Source organism: Pholcus phalangioides, unplaced genomic scaffold (genome assembly GCF_987345545.1).
Source record: "Pholcus phalangioides strain wild (caught in Gottingen) unplaced genomic scaffold, Ppha-v1.0 ptg000012l_1, whole genome shotgun sequence".
Taxonomy (NCBI): domain Eukaryota; kingdom Metazoa; phylum Arthropoda; class Arachnida; order Araneae; family Pholcidae; genus Pholcus; species Pholcus phalangioides.
The window spans coordinates 20,304,967-20,328,065 of NW_028301605.1; the positions used below are offsets into that span (position 1 = coordinate 20,304,967).

Sequence of the window (23,099 nt, forward strand, 5' to 3'; positions counted from 1 at the left end):
ACAACTAGAGATTTGGTCAGCTGCGTCAAGCAAGCATTTTGACACCCTTTTGTAATGTTGAAGCAGAGATTAAACGGTGAAATTTGTTCCCCCGCTGGTCCAGCACCCGATTTACCAAAGCAGCTGGCTCCACCCTAGTTGCGGCCCTGCATCAGTCCTGTGGTGAAGTGATTTTTCTGAGCCTCCCCCCCCCCCAATTTTGCTCGAAAAAAATACCCGCCTACCAATTTGCGTGTTTATTTTCAAATTTTTCTATCAAATCGTATGTTCATGGGGCTCTTTTCCTCACGGCCATGCTCGGGTGCCCCCTCCCCCCGGATTAAGACGACACTTGCGAGAAGAGGGGGAGGGGGCATAATCAGCCCATAAAATACTTGTCAATAGGGAGTCGCCCATAAAATTCTTATCGTAAGTCCTATATTGTCCGGTTGACCATATTTCTTCGAGAGAAATACGGGACATTGGGATTCCAAATACGGGACATCGCCAATTATCGCGAAAAATGACGCCAAATCCAAAAAAAGTTGCCAAATATTGTTGAAATTACGGAAAAATCAAAATGGTGGGAAATGAACCATTACTGCAAATTGAAGTGAATTAAAATGAATTCCACGAAGAAAAACGTCAACAAGAATGTGGGAGATTAATATTCTCTTTTATAGTTGTAATTATCATAAAATAATTTATGAGTTGAAAAATAATGTCAATCTTTGACTTCAATAAAAAGTAAATATTCAAGTAGGCTTCGTGTAAAATACGGGAAAAACCGGGACACTTTTGCCAAAAAGTCGGGACGACCATAAAAACAGAAAATACCGGGACTGTCCCGGGAAATACGGGACGTAAGTGTAGCTAAAACACAAGTGTAATCTCTTGCTTTACCTGTGCATTTATCAGTATTTAAGAAAAACTTTTTAAATTTAGAAAAAGTGATTGAAAAAGCTTATAAAGGTGATTTCAATGATTTTATTATCTTTGCGTAAATGTAATAAATTTTTTATCGTCCTACAAAAGAATTTTCCTTTCTTTCTAAGAAAACGAAACCAATATTTTGCCTCGAAAATGTCGTCCTGCAAGTTCATTTTTTCTTCACTTCCATGAGTCGTTTTATATTGAAGATATTTATTTTTGCAAGATCTTCATCTCGTTACACTTGATTAGAAAATAGTAAAAAATTGTCCAACAACGTAGGAAATACTTCTTATCACATTCTTCTTTGTTTTATTTATTTGTCCTTGTGGTGTGAGTGACAATTGATCGACTTTTCTCCTTACTCTCGTGTATACCGACTGTAACTGGCAGTTGAGTTTGACATGGTTTTGACATTTACAACCCGAATTTCGGCTTTTATTTGAGTAGAAATCATGGAAATTTTCGCATCGAAATCATTAGCTTTGATTCCGATCATTAATAATCGTTTCAAATTCACGAACAATTGAAAATTGAGGGAGAAAAACACCTTTCAAGGTATTTGGGTGTGATTTTTTTTTTTTGTCATCGCCTTGATTGATTGAAAGTTGAAGAAATGGAGAAACAAGATAGTAAAAAAGAGAAGTCTTCGCAATCATCTCAAAAGAAAGTGAGTAATTCATTTCACTGAAGCTTTGTTCTATATTGCTTTAGGAGGGTGATTCCCAACCTGTGGTACGCGTAACCCTGGGGGAAGTTTTTGAAGGGCCATCCAGGGATTATATATGGCCCTCACATCCTGGAGCAAGAGCCCCTAAGCTGGGCACTTTGACGGACCCGCAAAGCCAGGCTTTTCACGGGCCCTTCCACAGTGAAATTATAGCATGGGGAAAAACAAAGTGATGGCAATTGTCCCAGTGCTGGAGCCCTACCCTTGTGGGGGGGCCGTGTCAGGGGTACTCGGAAAATTAAAGCAATAGAAAAAGTTTCAAACATCACAGCAGTATTTAAGGTGTACACAAGCTTCCTAGGCATTTCTAGGAATATGAATACACACACCTACCATTCGCATCTCTAGAAATGTGTGGTAGGTTCCCATATATTTCTATTGATATGTGAGTCTCCTACATATGTCTAAGGGTACAAAAGCCTCTTACTCATAGATAGAAGTAAATAATATTTCCTTTTAATTTCTGGAAGGTATGCACACACAATCTTTAATTTCTCATGAAATATGTACAAATCTCATTACACAAGTGAAATATGTACAATATGTACATACTGAGTATGATCGCCTCCTATGCTTTTATAGAGATATGCTTGCCTTCTATGCATTCCTAAGTGTGTGCAGGCCATTACACATGTCTAGAATAAAAAAAGCTTTATATATCTTTATATGGAAAATCACTAGCCTCCTATTTCAAGGTGAATGTGCTTTCTATGTACAGCAAAACCTCACTACAACAATGCTAGATATAATGATAAATCTCTCTAAAATGATATTTTTTCAAGTCTTGTTTTTGGAAATGTCTATACCAGGCACATCTTCGACCTCTTGCTCATAAGCACCACAGTGCTCTCAGAAGCAACGGCAGATTAAAGTCAATTGAGGCCTGGGTGTAAAAGAAAATATTGGGTCCCTCAAATTATAAAATAATGTTTGGGTTTTTCTGGGCCCTTTATATAGAAGTCTGGGCCATGGGCGCCTGGCATTAAATCTGCCTCTGCCCAGAAGCACCCAGAGTGTTCGATGCTCGTGTCCGATTTTGTGCTTGCAGGCACTTGATCAACGTTCCAATTAAACACCTTGTACAAATTGCATTCAAGGATTGAAATCATCCTGATTTCATGCTTTGCCAAATTTGCCATAAAGGTGCTCTTCTTTTGATGGTGGATACAGGCAGTGCTCGCAACTAGAAAAAGGTTGAAGACATCTTGTCTATACTCTAATGCTAAACTGCTGCCTCTCGATACAACAATAATCCCTCTACAATGATATTTTCTCTTGGTCTGCAGAGTATTGATATATCAACGTTTCAGTGTATTATTAATTGGATGTAACACTCTTCTCATTTCAAGGGTATGCAAACCTATATTTTTTTCATATTATGTCAGCATTGAGGGGGGAAATAGGGGGTTTGGATTTGCTGACTTTTGATGACAAGGGGGTTTAGGGGTGGGTTGTTTATGTCATCATCCACCCCTTTTTTGAAGATATGAAATATTCTAAGCTGCTGAGGGGGGTGGGGGATTTCAGTGTTTCGCCGACTTTTGCTGATAAGGAGGGGGGAAGGACTAAAATCTGCTGACGTAATACTTGAATGGCCCCATACAACTTCCCTCGTGCTCTGGGGGGGGGCGAAATCACTGAATGTATGAGCTGTGAATGTCAACCTCCACTCTCCTGTTCATGCCAATAGCGCAGTTTTTCACTGAATGGGGGTGATCATCACCCATCCACCATTCCACAGAAACCTCTTATTCTACTCTCATGGGATAGGCTGACAGAGCTCTTGTCTGACATGAATATAATTTTTTAGACTATAAAATTAACTATAAATTTATTTACTAAGATGGGTCCCGTGGAAAATTTTGACCTGCAGGCCCTCTAAAACTCGTGGCCTATTTTGATGTGTTTTTCTCAGCCTGATTATTCATTTTCTATGAACTGATGCAAAGTCTTTTTGACCAATAGAAATAGTAAAAATGAAAACCTTTTTCTGGGTAATGTTCTTATTAAGATATTATTTAATCAGGTTTGGTTAATAGAGTACTTCTGATACTGATTGGAGAGAAAATTCAGCTCACAATGCTGCTGTGTTATGTTAGGTGGTTCATTTCCACCAAAACATTTATTAGCCAAATCTGTATTTGTCAGCTGAGGTGGAAGCATTGCGAAAAAAATATTTGTTAGCTAAAAAATTTGTAACAGAGGTATCACTGTATTTAAGTTTGTCTCATAATTTAGGGATTCACTGAAGAAAAATGTGAAGAAGAATATTTAATAGGTGCATTTAATGCCTAAAAACTTTTCATGTAACTAGGTTGTGAATTAAAAAAAACTTGCCTTAATGACTTCCTAATCAAAATGTCAAACTTTAGAGTAAAAATCATTAATTATTGTGTGCGATGTGAAGAACTTTTCGGGTTTCAGATATGTAGGTATCGATTATGACACTTTACCAGCATACACTAATTCTGTAGAAACTCTTCAGATGAATGTTTACAATGTATATTTGTAGTGTAGTAGTAGTTTTCCACTTCACACATGATTATAATGATAGAGACATTTAATATATTATTCATTCAATTTTTTTCGCAGGGTAAAGTAACCACAGCGTTGCGTAACAACCATAGTGAGCAACTAGTGAAACTTCAGATGAAACATCAACAAGATGTAGATTTTCTAGAAGACATAAGGTTATTTCTATTATTTTTTTTAATGAACATGTTCTTATGATTGAGCGCATGTACAGTAAAACATTCTCCCCCCCCCCCGGCTTTCGAAAATACACTAAAAATTGTATATATACATACATTGAGTGCATGTGCTTTGCCCCTTCCCCCTGGAAAAATTTGAAATGACGGCCCTGTTCGCAGATCTCTTAAGTGACCTGCGACACAATTCCAGAACAATTAATTGGTTCGTGGCACATTTAGAGATCCCTTGAGTGACATATGGCATAGTTCTAGAGCACTTAAGCGCCTCCCAGTGCAGTTCTACATTACTCAAGTTACCTACAGCACATTCCCGGATTACTTAAGTGATCCGCCGCATATTTACAGATCATTTGAATGATGCTTACATCTAAAGGCTGTAAAATTGATGTTAGTCTATTGGGTGTCAAAGCCGACGACGTTTTTGATTTGTTTGCTTTGGCTTTTAACATCATTGGTTCTGTGGGTTTGAACATAGCTACAAAAATCTCTCTACTGATTAGTGACGCCATCTAAAGTAGTCCAATGATGTCACACATCTTCAAGCTAGGCTGCAGAGGCCATGTAGCTATATGATTTTGTGAAGTAGAAGGTTGATATTTATTTTCTCCCCAAAAACTGACCTGTGTATAAGCCAAACTCCCCCCCCCCCCAACCTCAAATTAAGAAACAAATTTTTGAAAGAAAAATTAAGCTTGTATATATACACAAGTATATGCTGTAGATCTTTCTGAGAACTGTAGGCGTATAGCTGGATTTATCTGAACTTTCAAAGGTTATTCTTTGGAGTGGTTGACTGATATATTACTGGGACCACCGATAGATGGACCACCTTCTTCCCAGAAGTCTCCCTATGTCTAAGACAAGGACAGTCGTATTACATGACTTTCTGTAGCGAGAAAGGTTTTCGATCCATTCAATCGTTATAAATTGCTATATGGCAATATGACCAGTGTGTGCTGTAAAGTAGTAGTAGATATATTACTGGGTAATTTTGGTTTCCAATGCCTTATAAATGATAAAAGTACATCTCATTTATGTTTTTTTTATGTCTTTTATATCGTCTTATCTTACCCAGGTATCTAAAAATTCTTTTATTTCCAGGAACTTCACCAAAATGAGAGCTGTTGTGGAAAAAGAATATGCTCAGGTTGGTTGGAACAAATATTTGTATATTTTCATGAGACTGCTATGTGGATAGACTTTGGGACTCTTTCCTATTCAAGAAGTTCTATTTCCTTAGCTGATTTTCTTTCCCAAATGGAGGACATTTCCTTTTTTGATAATTGTCTCCCCCCCCCCCCCCACTTGATATGTTTATATTCATGTTCACAGTCATGATCCTGACCATGGCATGCCAATCCATGACCTACTCATCAATGGTACATCAATCCTGAGACTGGTTCTCCCCCATGCTGGGTGAGCAGCTGCCACTCATCTCTGTCTTGGGCTTTGTTCTTTAGTTGGTTATAGCTGGTACATTCTGTGTCATTTAGTAGCGTTCTATGATCTACTACATGTGTATAAAACAAACACGCAACCAATTTTTTTTTTTATTCCCATAGTTATCAATAGAATAGACCAACAAAATTTTATTGATCTAATCAGCTCAAACTCTTAGAACTCTAGAAAAGCACCGCAAAATCAAAAGTGCTGAAGAATGTTCAGTTGTATCTGAAGTCCTTTCATTTCCATTGATATTATGAACCATGTTCATTAACACTATTCTACAAGGATATCAGCTCTAACACTGTTTAATTATAGTTATTATAGTGCCATGAATAACTGAGTTGATTGTATATGTTGTAACACTTTTTTTTTGTTTTTACTTTGATTTGAAATTTATATTTTCTATGCCCAGTCTCTGCTGAAATTGGCAACCAGTTACCTGCAAAGGAAGCTGCCATCAGTTCCAGAAGTAAAAACAGACGGCAGGGAATACAAGTGAGTTCCATAATGTGTACATGTTATAAATATCTTTGTTTCAGTTGTTTGGAAACAGGGTAAGATTGGTTTCGTGGCTCAAGGCTCTGGAAGATCATTCATAATGCAAAATGGACTTACAGGCCCTTGAGCTGCAAAATCAATTCATTCACATCACACTTGAAAATGATGATGAGAGAGCAGTGGTGCAGATCTTTACATATAGGCAATTAAAACTTATGGTTAGCTCTGATTCAGTTCGACCGAAAGTGTTTTTGAATTTTTTTTCTAACCTTATCTTGCATTTCTTTGAAATTATGTTTTGTAGGACCGTATACTCAGTATGGCGTGCTCTTTTGGATGAAACAGAAAAGATTGCAAAAGCTCGCCTAGCAGCTACAGAGGTTTACCAGCAACAAGTCTCTGAGAATGCAAAAGGGTTGAGGTTATACAAGATGCAGGTTGCTAAGAAAGTGAGTTGCAAATTTTGTTGGAAATAATTTTATGCCAACATTTAGATATTTTGTACAAAATGTTCATTTATTGCAAGTTTCACTTTTTTGTGTGTGTGTAACTTTGAGGCCGTTCAAATATTACGTAAGCACATTTTTAGCCATTTTTGACACCCCCCCCCCCTGTCAGCAAAATTTAGTCATCAGCCTTGCCTCTCTGAATCCTAACTCATATTTTCATAAAGGGTGGTTGCTGACGTTAGCATTATCCAAACTCTCCCCCCCCCCCACTGTCATCAAAAGTCAGCAAATCGGAAACCCCCCTATCGATGATGACGTAATACTTGAACGGCCCCTTTTTAATTCCTCAGGATCAGTCTTGAAACCAAGAAATAAAATTATTTTGTGTATGATAAGTATGCATGATCATTAAAAGCATTTGTGTGTTAATTGTACCATCACAAAAGAAAAAAAAATTATGTTGATTTGAATTTCTATTTCAGTGTTTTGATAATCTGAGAAAAATGCACGAGGAGATACAACAGTGTGTCGTTGAAATAGATAAAAGCAAGAAGCTGTACTTCGAAGAGGAGCATATGGCTCACGATGCAAGGGAGAAAGCTCACGAGGCTGATGAAAAGTATGCCAATTATTTCGATAAATCTCTCAATATTCTTTGAATCAGCATGTGCCACAGCTACTGTTCTGTAATTACAGGTTTTTATTCCATAATTTTCTGCATATCAAAGCAGCAGCAGATGCAAATTTTATTCAACAGTAATGAAATCTTAATAGAGGGAGTTGTTTTTTGTCTTGCTTTTGTCAAATTTTTTATTATCTTTTACTTCCTTCTATATGCCATCTTTTGGAAATTAATTTTTACAAATTATTTTTTTGTAAAATATCTATTTCTTTTCTATTCAGTTCAAAAAAAAGAAATGTAGAGGCAAAATTTTAATGTGCCTATTAATCTGCACTAAGTTTTTTAAATGTTTTATGGCAGTTTTGTTCTCAAAATTTTGTTATCCGAGGCTCCCCAGAATAGTTTGATAGACATTTTCCCATATAAAATAACCACTTTAAAGCATAAATAGGCACACAAATCAATATCTCCAGCTCACAGCGATGCCCTAGAAGCTGCAACACACACTTTGCGAAATGCTGTTTTATGTAAATTGTTTCACATGTAATTTCTGGAAAATGAGTTGCCCTATTAGGGGAAAAAGTTGTTAATGAGAGAAATGTTTGGAAATTTTTTAATAGTAAATAGCATTCTATTTAGATATGAAAACTTTGATATCCAGAAAACGAATCACTAACATTCAAATAAAATTAATCCTATTAAGTTCTATATTCCTTTGTATAAAATTATAAATGTGCTTTGATGTTTGCCTTGTTATTACTTTGAACATTTTTTGAATGCACGTGGTTGGTTGTTTTATTTTCGCGCACGCTTCATATACGGATAAACAGATTAAAAAGGAAAAAAGGGCGCATTTTCCAGTCCATTTCTTCTTTACAGAAAAATAGCGCTAAGGTGAGTATTATTTTATTTGACAAAGTCATATTCATTTGGTAATGTGGACTTTTTCTTCATTTTATAATTCAGTTAGAAGAGAAGATAATATCACTTTAATTACTTTGAAAAGTAAGGAGTGGGAAGGGGGGGGGGGATGATCCAGAAAATATTTCATACATTTGATTGTTTTGGGAGGGGTGGGAAATTTAAAAAGAACCTTGAATAATGGTTTGATTCCTTGCTAACAGCAATATCCTGATTTGTTTCTTTGACAGTCATTGCTGCCTGCTCACTTACCATAGCTATAATAATATATCACACACACTGTAGAACCTTGATTTGATGTGATTTGTCAGATTTAACGATGAAAATTTTCTATCCTGTCCAATGAAACAGGGTCCTACTGTACATGATAGTGTAAGTTAAGATTTTCTACATCACACTCATATAAACACTGAAAATCAGTAATATGCAACTTTCACTTCCATTGTGGAAGACAGATAGCAGCACTTCTCAAATGTAGAACATGCATAACTCTGACAGCATGAATATGTTAGAGCTATGCATATACATGCTCAACACTTTCCGACACACACACATCGATTTGTTAGAAATTAGCTAAAGGAATGTTTATGAGGTGCATGTCCATTTAAATACTGGTAGTACTAAAAGCTTCTGAGTATATTGTTATGGTTCCTTCCCCTTAACGTTGATTTTTTTTTGTAATGGGATCATGAAAATCAACAATAACTTTTATCTTTCAGTTCTCCTTTCGTAAAGAAGCATGTGACATTCAAGCGACCAAAGCAAGGAATGATTATGTGTTAGCATTAGTGGCTGCCAATGCTCATCAACAGAAGTTCTATGACTCGGATTTACCTGACCTCATTCAAGTATGTAACATATTTCAAATTTTCTCTGCAAATATGTGTTTTATTTATGCCGCAGTAAAGTATGGGGGCATTACCACTTTTTCCAGGACCAATTTTTCTGGTGAACAGAGAGCAATCCTCTCAAAAAGATTCTTTCTGTATATATATTTTTTCCCATTTTTTATAATCATATTCTTTCTCTTTATGCATATAGTTGTTGGATTGTGATATGTATGATAAAGTGAAAGAATACATTCTGTTGGTTAGCCGCACTGAGCTCCTTACCTGCGCTGCATGCCAGTCATCATTTTCGATTGTGCAAGAGCAAGCTGAAATGGTAAGAAATCTTTAAAACAACTGTATTTTTAAATGAAAATTTATTTTTATATTAAAAAAAATACAAAGGTTCCCAGTAACTTAGAAATTCAGGAGAATGAAAAATGGGTAGTGAAAGTCAAGAAAAATGTGAAATGTCTGGTAAAAGTCAGGGAAAATGTAAAATGTCAAAAGTATGCAAATATCTGATAAAAGTTAAGAGGAAAATTCCGTGAAGGGGAAGAAAACAAACTCAGATTTTTTGTATTATATTTGTTATTGTGGGAGTTTTGGTCAGAAAAAGTCAGGGAATATTTTCAGTTTTGGTCAACGAAATGATCAAGCAGATTTCTCTAAGAACCCTGAATAGAGGCATTTAAATCAAAATTATTCTATTGTATACATTTATTTACCAAGTTTAACAAAAAACAAACCAGTTTATGTTTGATTCAATCAAATGGTTTTTGTTCATCATTTTGGTCATTTTTGTCGCAACACTGCCATTTTCTGCACACGAGGGCTTGTTAGACCGGGACCTACAATTTATTGCCAATTGAACAGCATCCTTTTTTTCTATACTCACTGAGAAGTTGGTACGCTAACCCCTCAGCGTGGGACTCCCTGCAATAGCAATCATTTTCTGTGGTCATGTTTCCGTTTCTGTTGTATCCCTATGTCAGGAAAGTTTCTGACAGGGATGAACCGGGTATTGAACTCTCGACACCTCTAAACATCCTTTGGTACTTTAGGTGAGTATCTTATCGAACTAGGCTACCGTGCCCATGGCTTTTTGCTTTTAATTTTGTAGTGCTTCAATGAATCTGTGCTTTTGGAAAAGGCAAAATTTTTTAACTAGTCATTAATTATTAATATGCATTGCCTAATAGCCTTATGTATAGAGTATTTTATTGTACTATTTACTACTACTTACTTCTGTGAATTATCTACTTTTCATCAATTTATACACATGCATTCTTTGTGAGACTAAGTTGTACACCAAGAAGTTGTCAAAACTCATGTAGTTATGTATTAGGGATGGGATGAAATCAAATGAGCATTCGTGTTACCAGAGGGCATGTGTGTGTGTTAATTTTTTTGCAATAAAGTAATCATTTACTGCTGATATCGTCACTACCTATTTCAGGGCCAGAACTAGAGGAGACAACTGCCCTGGGCAGCAAAAGTTATGGATCCAGCAGTTTTAAGTGGGAACAAAGAATATCATTATAAAATTATCTGATTTTGAAGTTGTGGGGGAGGAAAAATCATGTTTGCCACGGGTCCAAAAATTCTACTTACGGCCCTGCCTACTTATATTGCAGTCATACATGTAAAGTGTCATTCTATACCAATAACTATTGGTATAGAATGAAACTTTACATGTCAAACTTTGCACGTCAGTTGTGCTTGATTTCCTTTTTCTTTCTTGACAATGCATGCATGGTGGAAGGGAAAAAATTTTCAATTCAAATGTAGTTCATTAAATTCTTCTCTTTCCTCTTTATTTTCACAGACTGCTAAACAGTACACTATGGAATGTTTCTTCAATGACAACCCAGTGTTGTCACAGCCTTTGCTATATGAGTTTGAACCCTGTGATAATGATAAGGTAACTTCTTTTTGATAATGAAATGATTTGGTTTTATAGAAATGAAAAATATATATTTGTAATGCTTGCGTTAATGTCACTTGTTGGATACTGTGTCAGTGTATCACAGCAGTATCTTGGATTGGGGGCTGAAAAAACATTATGTTCTGGAACTCATTGGCTCCATTTTACAGTTGAGTTGCTTGCATGGTTTTTGACAAATTTTTTGGTAATTTTTGTCTTTGAGCAAAAGGGAATCATTCAGTTTTCATCAGAGGAATAAAGTAAGTTCATGAAACATCCAGGTAGAAAGCCATTTGATTCATATCATTTATACAGGTTAATATATTTTAAAGTCTGTGAAGTTGTGTGAAATATATTTTTCAAGCTGCATAAAATAGGGTTCGTGCCGATCAAAGCAATGTAAACTGTATTTCTTCTGCAACTGAAATATCTTATTTCCTTCGCTATGGGAAATTGTAATGGTATGATTGAGTAAAAGATATATATATATATATATAGTAAACAAGATACTTCTTAACAAATTTGAATCTATCCAAAATCCACTAGTTTTATTCACAACTACTGGTCATCTTTTATTTCCGTTTCTGATCTTAAACTCAAACTTAATCTCCACCCACTCGCTACTCACCGACTTATTTCCCACTTTATAAGATTATTCATGGTAAATTTTAATACGTCCGATATTCTGACTAAGCCTTCCCATGTTTCCAATCACCAAAAATTTAAAACCTATTTTTGCCTCTACAGATTCTTTTAAATTCAGTTTCTTTCCTTATACCATAGTTGAATGGAACAAGCTCGCCCTTTACTATTGTTAACTTCCCCCCACAATCTCCGATATCTTGTCAAATGTTGCAAAACATCTATGTGTAAATCTACCGCGACCTCTTGTGTAGGCCTGAAAGGCCAACAATATTGCATTAATAAATAAACAAAAGTTTTTACTTTGTGAAATTCAGTACTTTTTTTGTTATGAAGCGTTGAACTGCAGTACTTGAACTTGAATTAAAAACAAGTCATAGTTCTAGTAGGTGACAGCAAATTAGATTTGGTTTCTGACCACGCTTGGCTGCCCTCAGTTGGATAAGTACAATGCTTTGACATGTTTTGGATGAAATGATGAGCACTGTGTCACTCTTACCGTTTGAGGCAGAGAAGTAGTCTTGGAAGCAACTTTATTGAATAATATACATATAAACTCAATAGGTCACTCAGAATTTGTTTATTCAACTGTTTTTTGATCCTTCTGAGTTTCCGAAGCGGTTTGATCTTGTGAGTGTATATTGTTTTCATTCAAATTTTTCAAAGATTTACAATTATTTTTTTTCATCATGTTCATTGATTGTAAATCGGAAAAGGTTTGTTATTATTTGAATGTCATACATTTTTAATCTTATGGTTGCTTTTATATTTTCCCTGTTCAGATCAATAAGCTGTCGATTGAACATAATGCTGGCCTGTGCCTAAGCAAAGAAGCAAGGCGATGGGCAACTTGTGTTGCGAAGGAGACCAGGGTGATCAGAGATTGCAATCAAGAACTGAAAAAGTTATTGGTTCAGCTCAATGCAGAAGACAGGGTCAGTGTGTGTTATATACAGTATATTTTTGAATTTATTATATGCTGAAACATATGTTGTCATGACAGGCACATCTGAAAATTTTGTCTTTTTTAATTTTATAGCCTCCAGGACCAATTGGTGAGCAAAGCCCACAAGCAGAAATGGAAGCTCGAGTGGATGAGCTCAGGCAGATAATACGAAGAGCACAGGTTTTGTAACCTTTTTTTTTAATAGTGTTACATTATTAAGTAGATTGTTAATATTTATTGTAAACAAATGTAGTAATAAAAGTTATAATCCAGCCAAACACTCTTCATGCTCTATGCTTAAAACTATATCAAATTGAAATTTGGAATTTTAAATTTAATTCAAATGAAAGTTCAACCCTTAAACCATGCAACCACTATTGAAGTAGTTTGAGCATTGAACACATAAAAATTTCAATATTTATCTAATTTTACTTTTCGCTGTGATTGTCTGTGTTAAGTTATTGAAACATACTTGCTCTTAATAAATAACATGTCTTCTGTCAGTTAAAATTTTAAGTTCACTGCCTTTGTCATGTACCATCGTAAAGCAAGATAAGAAGTAAAAAAATACCATCACTATTAAGTTTGATAAGCTTTTTTTGGAAATTGTGCCTTTATGCGCAGGATTACACTGTAAATGTTTGATAAGAGATCTTTTACAAAACTTGAAAATGCAACGAAATAAGTATATCTGTTACATTTGCACGCATGAATGTAATCTATATGCTTATTAGTTGCATTTTTATAGTTTTATGAAAGAACTATCTAAAATTTTTATAGTAATACCAGCCTTACTCAATCCATTCCTGTTTTAGTTGTATCGATCCAGTTTTAGTTCTATATAGTAACATACACATAAATTTGTTTATATATGTGTGTTTCAAAATTCATACCAACACTAACATTTGACTAGGCATCACCATGTATATGTTACTGGTGACCTCTCCTTAGTGTACAAAATTCATTTAATTTTCTCACAATGGAAGGGAAGCACAAACAAAAAAAGAGCAAATAATACTGTGTTCATTTTAATTAAATTATTCAGCTATTCAAATTTATTTATCTGAATTGTTTTATTTAACCTACAGCTGAATAAAAAAATTGTTTTGCACAGCAACCACTCAAATACCCAGACTTATTATCTGTTGATTTTGTATCTTTATAGCTTTAAAATCATTCTGTTCAAATCAATTTTATTCATTTCAGATAGACAGAAAAATTGACATGAAATTATATGAAACACATTATATATCATTCATTATTCATTGAATCATTTTCAGTAATCAAAATGTTCTTAGATGAATTCAATAAGTAGCATATTACATTTACAGATTTCTCTATAAATGAAAATTATTAATAGTCATTTACTTTTTACGCTCATGAATTCATTATTGTTTTACTTTATCTTTTGTTAATAATGTTTTCTTTTTATACTGCTTATAGACCAGCAAGAAGAAAGCTGAAGCTCGTCTTGAAGCCATGAAAGAAAGTGGAGGTAATTTTTTTTTTATATCTGCCTGCATGGTTTTAGTATATTTTATGTGTGTTTTTAGTTTATTTTACATATATGTGATTGTTAAGAAATACTTGTTAAGAAATTCAAGAATTTGTTATGAGCATACTTCAGTTACTTGGTTATTCATTAGAGGCATCGAAATAACATAAGCAAACGATATGAAATTAAGGGGGGGGGAACATGGAAGAACTTGGTTATATCCATGATCATTTATAGATGTCTGATTTTATATCATTTATTATCGCACCAGATTTTTTATTTCTGCTCAAATTTTATGGAATAGTTAAGGATTAGAGGAGAAACAACAATATTTGAATTTTAATCATCTGTGATATTACAAGTTTGTTCATTTTAGAGTCTGCTGAGAAATTTGATTTAAATCTCTATATATGAAATAACACAGTAAGTGAATCCATAATAATTGCTTTACAGTCAATGTGGATGAATGGATGCGTACCTCGGACAGCGAGTCAATTACAGCATCAGATGGGTCACCTGAATCCTTGAGTAGGTCAGGAACACTGACTTCCAAGCCTAGTCAGAAGAAAAAGCCGAAACCGGAAATAATCATTCCACAACAGGTTTGATATTCCCCCCCCCCAAATGAAAAATATGTTCTTGTATTTAAAATAAAATTTTCTGTTTATTGCTGTTAATGCTTAATATATTTTATGTATCGCTACTCTTGTAATTGTGTTCAAGAAATTTTGCATTCAGAAATTGCATAAATAAATGATTTGTTTCCCTTACCCAATAAGAATATTCCTTCACTTAGCTATGATTTGACTTATCCCATGTATTTATTCTGTTGATTCAAACTTCAGCATCTCTTGATTTGCTTTCCGTTATCACTTATTTGACAGTCTTGATGATCTTTATATTTCTAACCCTACATCAGCTGGATAGCATGTTGAGATCATGATGTTTAAGATATTTGATTTGCTTAATTTACAGAATTGGACTTGTATTAAAATATACATGTAAGTTAAATTTATTCAATGCATACCAAGTAAAACCAAGGTATAACGGTTACAGTTAAATTTTAAAATTTAATTTGCAAACCACAATCTGATTTAAATAATAAATATTTTTCAATAGTTTTATTTCAAATACTAGGAATGCTCCAGAAAATTTCTTATTTAATGATAAGATGTCAGATGTAATTAATCAAAATTTGAAGCAAAATATGTTGGTGACCTTTCTTTTTTCATGCATAGGTGCCTGAACCAGAAAGTGAAGCCAGTGATGCATTTTATGACAGTGACACAGCAACAGAACCACCTATGAGCGCGGCTGCTGATGGCATAGGTGAGCAGCCAGACTTTGCTTCAGCTGTAGATGTTGTTGCTGCAGTTCAGAGTGCCTGGGATGCAGCAGCTGAAACAGAGGAATATGATGAACCAGAGCCACCTGTGGAGGAAGTTCAAGAAGAAAGGGCACCCGATGTTGAACCTAAAGTTAATGGTGAAGTGTCGCCTATTGTTTACACTAGATGTGTTGCATCATTTTCCTATCAGGTTTGTCTCATTTCAGTTATAATTGCATATAGTTATTTTTAAGTCTTTGTGGGTTCATTTACTGGAAACTCCTATATGATGATATCCTCTATAATAATAATTACCCGCATAACAATAGTTTGATCCCAGTATACTCCCCAGATGTCTAATATATTCTACCCTTAGAAAGTTTTATTTTTAGATTTAATTTTTTTTTCTCAAGCTCTATATCTGCAAGTAACTTCGGTACAAATAAAATTCAATATTACACTTGGTATCCTACACAAGTATGAGTATATGCCACAAAAGTACTTGGCACTGCCTTGCAAGTATGTTATGGACAAATAAAATCTGTAATTAGTTCAGTATTACAAATAAACAGGAAAGAGATTTTCCAGATATTATGCAGATAAAGTCTTTTTCCTAGGTGCACTGTTTGTACTACTGTGGTGTACTATTGTAGGCTGATGGAAATCACATCTTTAGTTTCACCACCTGGGTGTCATTTTCTGAATTTAAGGGAGGCTGCTAAGTATCTACTTCAGTTCATCACTCTACTGTGGGTGCCGTAAGCACAATACTCATTATAACTAAACATTGACTAAAAATATAGGCACAGTGTGCCAGGTTGTCCTTGCAAGAAGACATCATAACATACAACTGTGTTACTATCTCCCAAATGGTTCATAGAAGGTTAGTTTTGAAAACAATTCTTGTGAATGTATTAGAAACAGTATTATAAGTTGGTTATGCTAATGTATATATGAAGCTTTATCGCTTGGATTTAGACTTTAGAATTTGTGAAAAGTTGTATTGTATGTAACATATTTTTGCATTTTTTAGGCTTCCAATACTGATGAACTAAGTTTTGTTGAACATGAAGAGCTTGAGCTCATTGGGGAAGGTGATGGTGATGGGTGGGTGAAGGTGAATTTTCTTATTTCTTCTTTTTTTTTAAACTGTTGCTGATTTTTATGATGATTCTAAAGAAAAACCATTTTTCTCTACTTATAAAGTGATCTTTGTAGAAACTTTTCTTCCCTCAAGGCAAGAAATTACAAAGGAGAGGAAGGTTACATACCTCAGAACTATGTAGAAGTTGTAGAAAGTCAGCAGGTCGATACTTCACCGAGACCTCAGCTCACATCATTCTCTTCAGTTGACTATTCCATGCCTGATGAATGTGAGGAGGCAATTATGCCAAATGGGGAATTGCCTTGCATGGAGACTAAAGAAAGTTCTGAAAGTGAGTGTCGTTTATTCGTCATAAAAACTGATTTAATTTTTTAAAATTAATTTTGTAACACTGGATCATTTATGATAATAACTATTAATTGTAGTTATTTATGTTTATATTAATTATAATTGTTAATAATTTTTTTCTGTTTGTACTTGCAGCTAGCCTAGATAAACCTGATCAGTTGGCACTGTCAATACCACAAAGTACCACTGTTCCTGATGGTGAGTTATTTTTCTTCATGTAGGTCACACATGTGGTGTTTTCCAAAATGGGCTTTATTGCCCATGAAGAGATGCTGGAATGGACAAAAAGAGTTGTGGAAGCTACAGATGTGTTATAGAATCCTATGGGTGGCTTAGAAAGAAGGGGGGGGGAGGCTAAGAATTTTTTTCCTGAAAGGGGGTAAGACCAATAAGTTAGATGAACATGGTTTTATGAACATTATAAAATTTTTTTGTTGCAACATCTGTGAGATGTGGGCCTAATTTCTGTATAGGCAATTTTAACATTTCTCCCAAAATTTAAACAGCATGCATTTGATGTAATAATGAAACATTTTTTACCTTAGGCTGGGATTACACTATAAAAGAACTTTTATCAAACTTTTATAGTGTTATCCCAGTTTTAGTCTCATGGTGTTGAAAGGGAATCAAAGATTTTGGGGGTCAAAGGTCAAATCAAAGGGTTTTCTTAAAACTTCATGATAAAGTTCTTGAATTATTGCAATTGAACCCCAATATAGCACCGCCTGATTTAGTGCCAGCTATGCTTATCACCAGAAATTTTCAGTGAGCAAATCTGACATATATATATATATATATATATAAATAAATAAAAAATTTAATATGATGCTGAACTCATTATAGCACCAGAATTTTTCAAAATGAATGGTGCCTTAAATCTGGGTTTGACAATATTTGCACATAATTTGATTTTTCTTTGACACATAGCCCTTTTCTTTTATGTTATGGTATTCAGCACTCTTTTTACATATTATAATTCTTTATTTCTTGCAGATGGTTTCCGTTATTGCAGAGCAGTCTATGATTATGAAGCAACGTGTGATGAGGAGCTGACATTTTTTGAGACCCAGATTATCAAGATTATTCGTAAAACTGTATCTGATGTTGATGATGGCTGGTGGGAAGGAGAAGTGGATGGCAAAATCGGTTTGTTCCCATCTCTAGTAGTTGAAGAACTTAAAGACAATGGAGAGCCAATGACTCCTATTGTGAGTTTCTGATAATTTCATGACTAAATCAATAATATTTCCATTAATAGGAAATAAATGTATTTTTTAATTGTTACTCGCTGCTGAAATTCTAGAGAATCTGAGATAATCCCATGTTTGATATCTGAGTTGTCTTGCTTGGATATCTTTTCCATCATTAAAGTTTACATGAAACTATAATTCTTTCGCTTTCTCTGAATGTTTATTAAATTTTATAATTTTATAAGCTGCTCGTTATTTATACGAGCAGCAATATATATCAGTATATATATTGAATAGTTGTAAACAGAGTAAATGTATTCCTACTTAGTTGATGCCTTGTGACAGTATTATTATTTTTCTAATGAACAAGCAGGAGGTAGTTTCACCAGTAGAGAGTGCACCACCCCCAGCATTCACTCCACCAAAACCTCAGCTGCTCGTTCTTCCTGACCAAGTGATTTTGACCCAGCCTACTCCAGAAATTGAGAATGCTCCTGGTCTTCCTTTGCAAACAAGTAAGCCAGAATATGTTGTAACAAAGATTCACAAATTCTTTTTGTATGCATCATTAAATCAAATAGATTATCATATATGATACCTATCTGTTATTCTAAACATTTATCAAAATCATGCTCTGAAGGTTAAGAGGGGGTGGGGGGGCAGATAAATCCAGGCCCTTTGTTTTAAAATATAAATTTTTTCATGGATCAAGAAGAGTTAAGAGGAGTTTAAAAAAATAAACACATCAAATATTTTGATAGAAAGGGAGTGGTAATTCGAGTCACGAATAACAAGTTATGAGCAAAAGTTATTCATTAAAATGCTTCTACTTACAAGCTCAAAATATACAAGAATAAGCTCATTTTTGACTCGCAAAAGCTTGGGTCCTTTGAACTAGTTAAAGTTAACAGCTATTGCCTTACCTCACTGTGTGCTGCATTTTCTTTGTAAACAAAACTACTTTCAATCTGTTTATAACATACTGTACCACATACTGATAGATTTTTATACCAGTATTTATATATTGTATGAATTAAAGAGATGTTCATAATTTTAGATTGGAAGGTTTGTTTTAAGATAAAGATAGTTTTCTCAAGCGAAGTTTCTACTAAATGTATTGCTGTATTTAAGTCATTGGTAAAAATCTTGATTTGCACTATTGAGGTTTATATGTTCTATAATCTCTCTCTCTCTCTCAGGAACTCCTTTCATGCGTAATGGATATGTATAATCCTAATAGCTAATGATATTTCGTGATTTCCCCCCCCCCCTCCCATGCTAGTATTTTGATGTGTTAGCATTCACTAGCAGTAGAACCTCTCTTGACTAGCTTAACTGGGATAGAGGGTTAGCTGGGTGTTTAAGAGAAAATTTAGTTAAACAAGGGAAATCTAAATCATCGCAAAATCAATTACACTATATGTATTGATTGAATCTGCTAAGGGCTTCATAGAGAAATTGCGTTATACACATTATTTTTAATTTTTTTACTAGGCAGCACCTCTAGTGAACTACAATTTGAATTCCCTACTTCAATTTAAATTCTTGAATCCATTTGAATAATCAGTCTTATTATATTTTTCCTGGCTTACATCCTCAAGATTAATTTTTGCTCATTTGAGAGTTTGTATACCCCCTCTCCCCTCTTGTATATTGTACCATTTCTGATGTGCTGCACCTTTTTTTTTATCACATTTTCTTTCACCGTTGCTGAGTAATTATTTTTTATGTATCTTTCGAATTATGTATCACAGGTTGGAACCACCAACTTAAATCATTGGGTAAGGAACTTGATTTTTTTAGGCAGGTGGTGGGAAAGATCTGGTTAAGAGAGGATCTACTGTAAAGCTTTGTTTGCATTTTTCAAGTCTCACTGAAAAAAAAATTCATGGGAAAAAAAAAATATATATATATAGATTATTATTAACTATCAGAAACCTCCATCTCCCTAAAATCTTGAATTATTTTGGTTGCACTTGATCTTTTCCTTTTAGTTTTTCATGTTCTTCCTTTTCTTGAGCTTGTGTTTGTGCTTCAAATCAGAATTCAAATTTTTTTTCCTTTGTAACATACAAATGAAATTGAAAAAAAATCTTTTTAAAAAAGAAGATTGAATGGTGAATTTCTTATCGGGTTGATAACATAATTCTTTTGTAGTAGCAAACTATAAAAAAAGCACTTTCGCACATGAGAACCCCACATGTTTCATCGGGCACTTTATACTTTTTAGCATATAACTTGCTAGAGTGCAGACATTTGTATCACAGACAAGAGGTCAATGACTAGAGTACTCGAGCTTTTTTTTGTTTCTGTGATTTTTTTTCCTAATAGCTATACCCATCGGAGATAATGATTTCCAGATGGAGCTGTCTGAGAAGCAGCAGAGTCAATATCAGCAGCAATTTTCTGCATCAGACAGTGAGTCGAGCGAACATGAAGTGCCTCGTGAGTGTGTTTGTCTATAGTGAAAACTTCATTTTTAAATCTCAATTTCTAGATATTTAACCCTGTAGATTGATAGTTTTCATCTCAATAGGAGAAATTTAAGCGATTTCATTCATAATAAGTAGCTCTATAGAAGCTGATTCCCCAGCAAATTTTCATGCAGCATTCTGTTTTTAAAAAAAATCATAAACAATGTCTGTTTGTCATTCAGCAGTGAATAAAAAAATTTATTACTATCATGCGAATCCTTCATGAATCCTTTGAGACCTTTTCAGAAGGGTTTTTATTAAGACCCCTAACAAGGCTAGTAACAATGACTTGTTGCTTTTTCTTTTAAATTTGCCCTATCTTCTATTATCTCAAACTAGCAACAGCTGTCAAAGCTGCAAGTTTTTTTTTTGGGTAGTATTTGGCTCCCCAGAAAGAAGTAAGCAGGCAGCCATGACTAGTGACATAGCCATGATAATTTTCCTTTTGAAAATCAGTGATAATTTTATTAATGCTATATTTTTTTTACTTATCTCAACTGTAATTCTCAAAAAAGTAATTAAAAACAGGGTGTTTATCCAGTTAAATGACCTCTGTCTGATTCTAATGTACCAGCAATGGCATTCTGAGGCTTTACGAGTTTGAAACTAGCATATGTGTGGGTCCTTCTTGTCAGGAGGCACTTAAAAAGTAAGAGATGGCACAGAAACTACTCAAAAAACTGAGTTTGACACTCCCGGAAAAAGTCATCTCAGTGAGTGGCTTTAGTGAAGCACATGAGAAGAAAATTGTTCGGAATCCACTATGAACTGTAGGTTCCAGTCTAATCAGCTTTTCAGTGCATAAATTGACAGTGGTGCTAGAAAAGTTAGCATAAAAAAATGTGTGCAAGTTAACGAAGAAATGGGCATAAAATTATCAGAAAGAAATATGTTCTTCAGTCCATCTTTATATCTCTTGCATGCTTATTTCTGATTTTAAAAAAATTTCAACATTTTTCCTTCATAATTTTTTATTATATGCTTCTATTTTATAATTAGATTGTGCATGCATTTTAGTGTTTAGCAGCTTCCAGGTCTCCAAAGAGAGCAGGCAGACCTTCAACATGATACTTATATAACATGAAAATTCAGGCATGTATCATTTGCACGTTAAAATATGGAAAGCAGGCTTCAGCTCCAGTATATCACAAAACAAGCATAACTATGACTACATAAACACAAAAAAGCCACACATACACTCAGGAGACACAATCCGGTATGTACCAGAGAAATTCCACAGAAGAATGTTTAAGAGATGCATGTACGGTTAGCATATCAAGACACACTTACAACAGGATTCTGCTGCATCTTAAAGAAGAGTGCCCTGTTGCTATATGACAAAGAAGACTGGTAGACTTGCTATGTATTGTCTTTAAGTGATTGACTGAGCTTTCATATAATGTGGACAGGATTACGGGTTATGGTGTTTTACAGGATAAGCAATGAAATAATTGAAATGACTATTAGGAAGGACATGATAGCGATCAGTAAATGAAAGAGATTCACAGGACAATTCCGGAATCTTGGATGGCATAAGGCTGTTTTGAAGTAGCTACAACCAGTTTGCTCAGATAGGAATGCTTTCGAACGACCTGCTTGGTTAGAGATTAAGTTGCTGACCCACTGCTTATTGATTCATTAATTGTTTTTTCTTCCGCTCACCAAAATGTGATGATGAAAAAAAATATATATCTGACAATTGTATTTAATAATTTCTTTGCAGCAGCTGAAGATGTCAGCAAGTATGCACCACTGGAGTCGAGTCCAGATAGCCCATCAAAAATGGAGGTGAATATAAATCTAAAAATAAATTTTAAATGAAGGCAAAACTGAAAAATATGTATTTGTTCTTTGTGAATTGCGAACAGTAATAAATGAGTCATTTATGTCATATACATTGTCCTGTTGTAAATACTTGGAAGGTCTTATAATATCTATCTCTTGTTTTTCACCATACATGATTGCTTTGTCTCTTCAGGTTTCCGCAGCTCCAAAAGAGACAACACTTGAGCAGATAGAAGAAGAGAAAATTGAACCATCACCTCCTCAAGGCGATGCAGACTGCCCCACTGTTGTCATCACAGAAGCTCCGCCGATGCCACCATCCTCTGATTCCGAAGACGAATCCGTGAACAAGGAAAAAAAAGAAGCTGAAGCAGAAAATGAAGTTACTCCAAAGAAAGACGAAGAAACAAAACAAGAAGATCCTAATGCATTTGAATGTACGTTCCCAGACAGTGACACCGCCATGGAAGTCGAGCCTTCTGGCGAAAAGGGCCAGGAAAACGGTGAGGTGGATCGCAAATCCAAGTCAGACTTGGATTCCGATGTTAAAATGGAAGTAAACAATGATGCTGTTGCGCCAGCTAAAGTAGAGAACAGTTTCTTTGAGAATGATCCATTCGAGACCACTGGTTAATGTATCGAGAAGATTATTCTGCCTAATTCATCAGAGTGTCGTTGTCCTGTAATGGAGAATCTGAACTGAATGTTGAGTATTCAGCTTATATTGTTTAATTAGAGAATGATGTG

At 34.7% G+C, this 23,099-nt stretch overlaps 1 protein-coding gene across 3 annotated transcripts; it reads left to right on the forward strand.

Annotated features, from left to right (window-relative positions):
- The first annotated feature begins 1,435 nt into the window (after positions 1 to 1,435).
- On the forward strand, positions 1,436 to 23,099 carry nwk (FCH and double SH3 domains nervous wreck). Of its 3 annotated transcripts, none has more exons than XM_089240351.1 (23): positions 1,436 to 1,579; positions 4,232 to 4,329; positions 5,452 to 5,497; positions 6,209 to 6,291; positions 6,599 to 6,743; positions 7,226 to 7,362; positions 8,196 to 8,259; positions 9,006 to 9,134; positions 9,328 to 9,450; positions 10,942 to 11,037; positions 12,465 to 12,617; positions 12,722 to 12,808; positions 14,072 to 14,123; positions 14,577 to 14,725; positions 15,362 to 15,661; positions 16,484 to 16,567; positions 16,688 to 16,886; positions 17,039 to 17,101; positions 17,897 to 18,111; positions 18,464 to 18,608; positions 20,425 to 20,538; positions 22,291 to 22,355; positions 22,546 to 23,099. In XM_089240351.1, the coding sequence occupies exons 1-23, from the start codon at positions 1,526 to 1,528 to the stop codon at positions 22,984 to 22,986; spliced, it is 3,042 nt and encodes a 1,013-aa protein (XP_089096477.1). In that variant the 5' UTR covers positions 1,436 to 1,525; the 3' UTR covers positions 22,987 to 23,099. The 3 variants fall into 3 exon arrangements, with proteins under 3 accessions (XP_089096477.1, XP_089096478.1, XP_089096479.1); XM_089240352.1 differs by having other exon boundaries at positions 18,467 to 18,608; XM_089240353.1 differs by lacking the exon at positions 20,425 to 20,538.

Bases quoted from the DNA above. Each gene is read 5' to 3' on its own strand.
- nwk (XM_089240351.1), top strand. From the start codon at position 1,526: ATGGAGAAACAAGATAGTAAAAAAGAGAAGTCTTCGCAATCATCTCAA. The intron at 5,498-6,208 runs GTTGGTTGGAAC...TTCTATGCCCAG, and splicing joins TGGAAAAAGAATATGCTCAG to TCTCTGCTGAAATTGGCAAC. The intron at 14,726-15,361 runs GTTTGATATTCC...TTTCATGCATAG, and splicing joins AAATAATCATTCCACAACAG to GTGCCTGAACCAGAAAGTGA.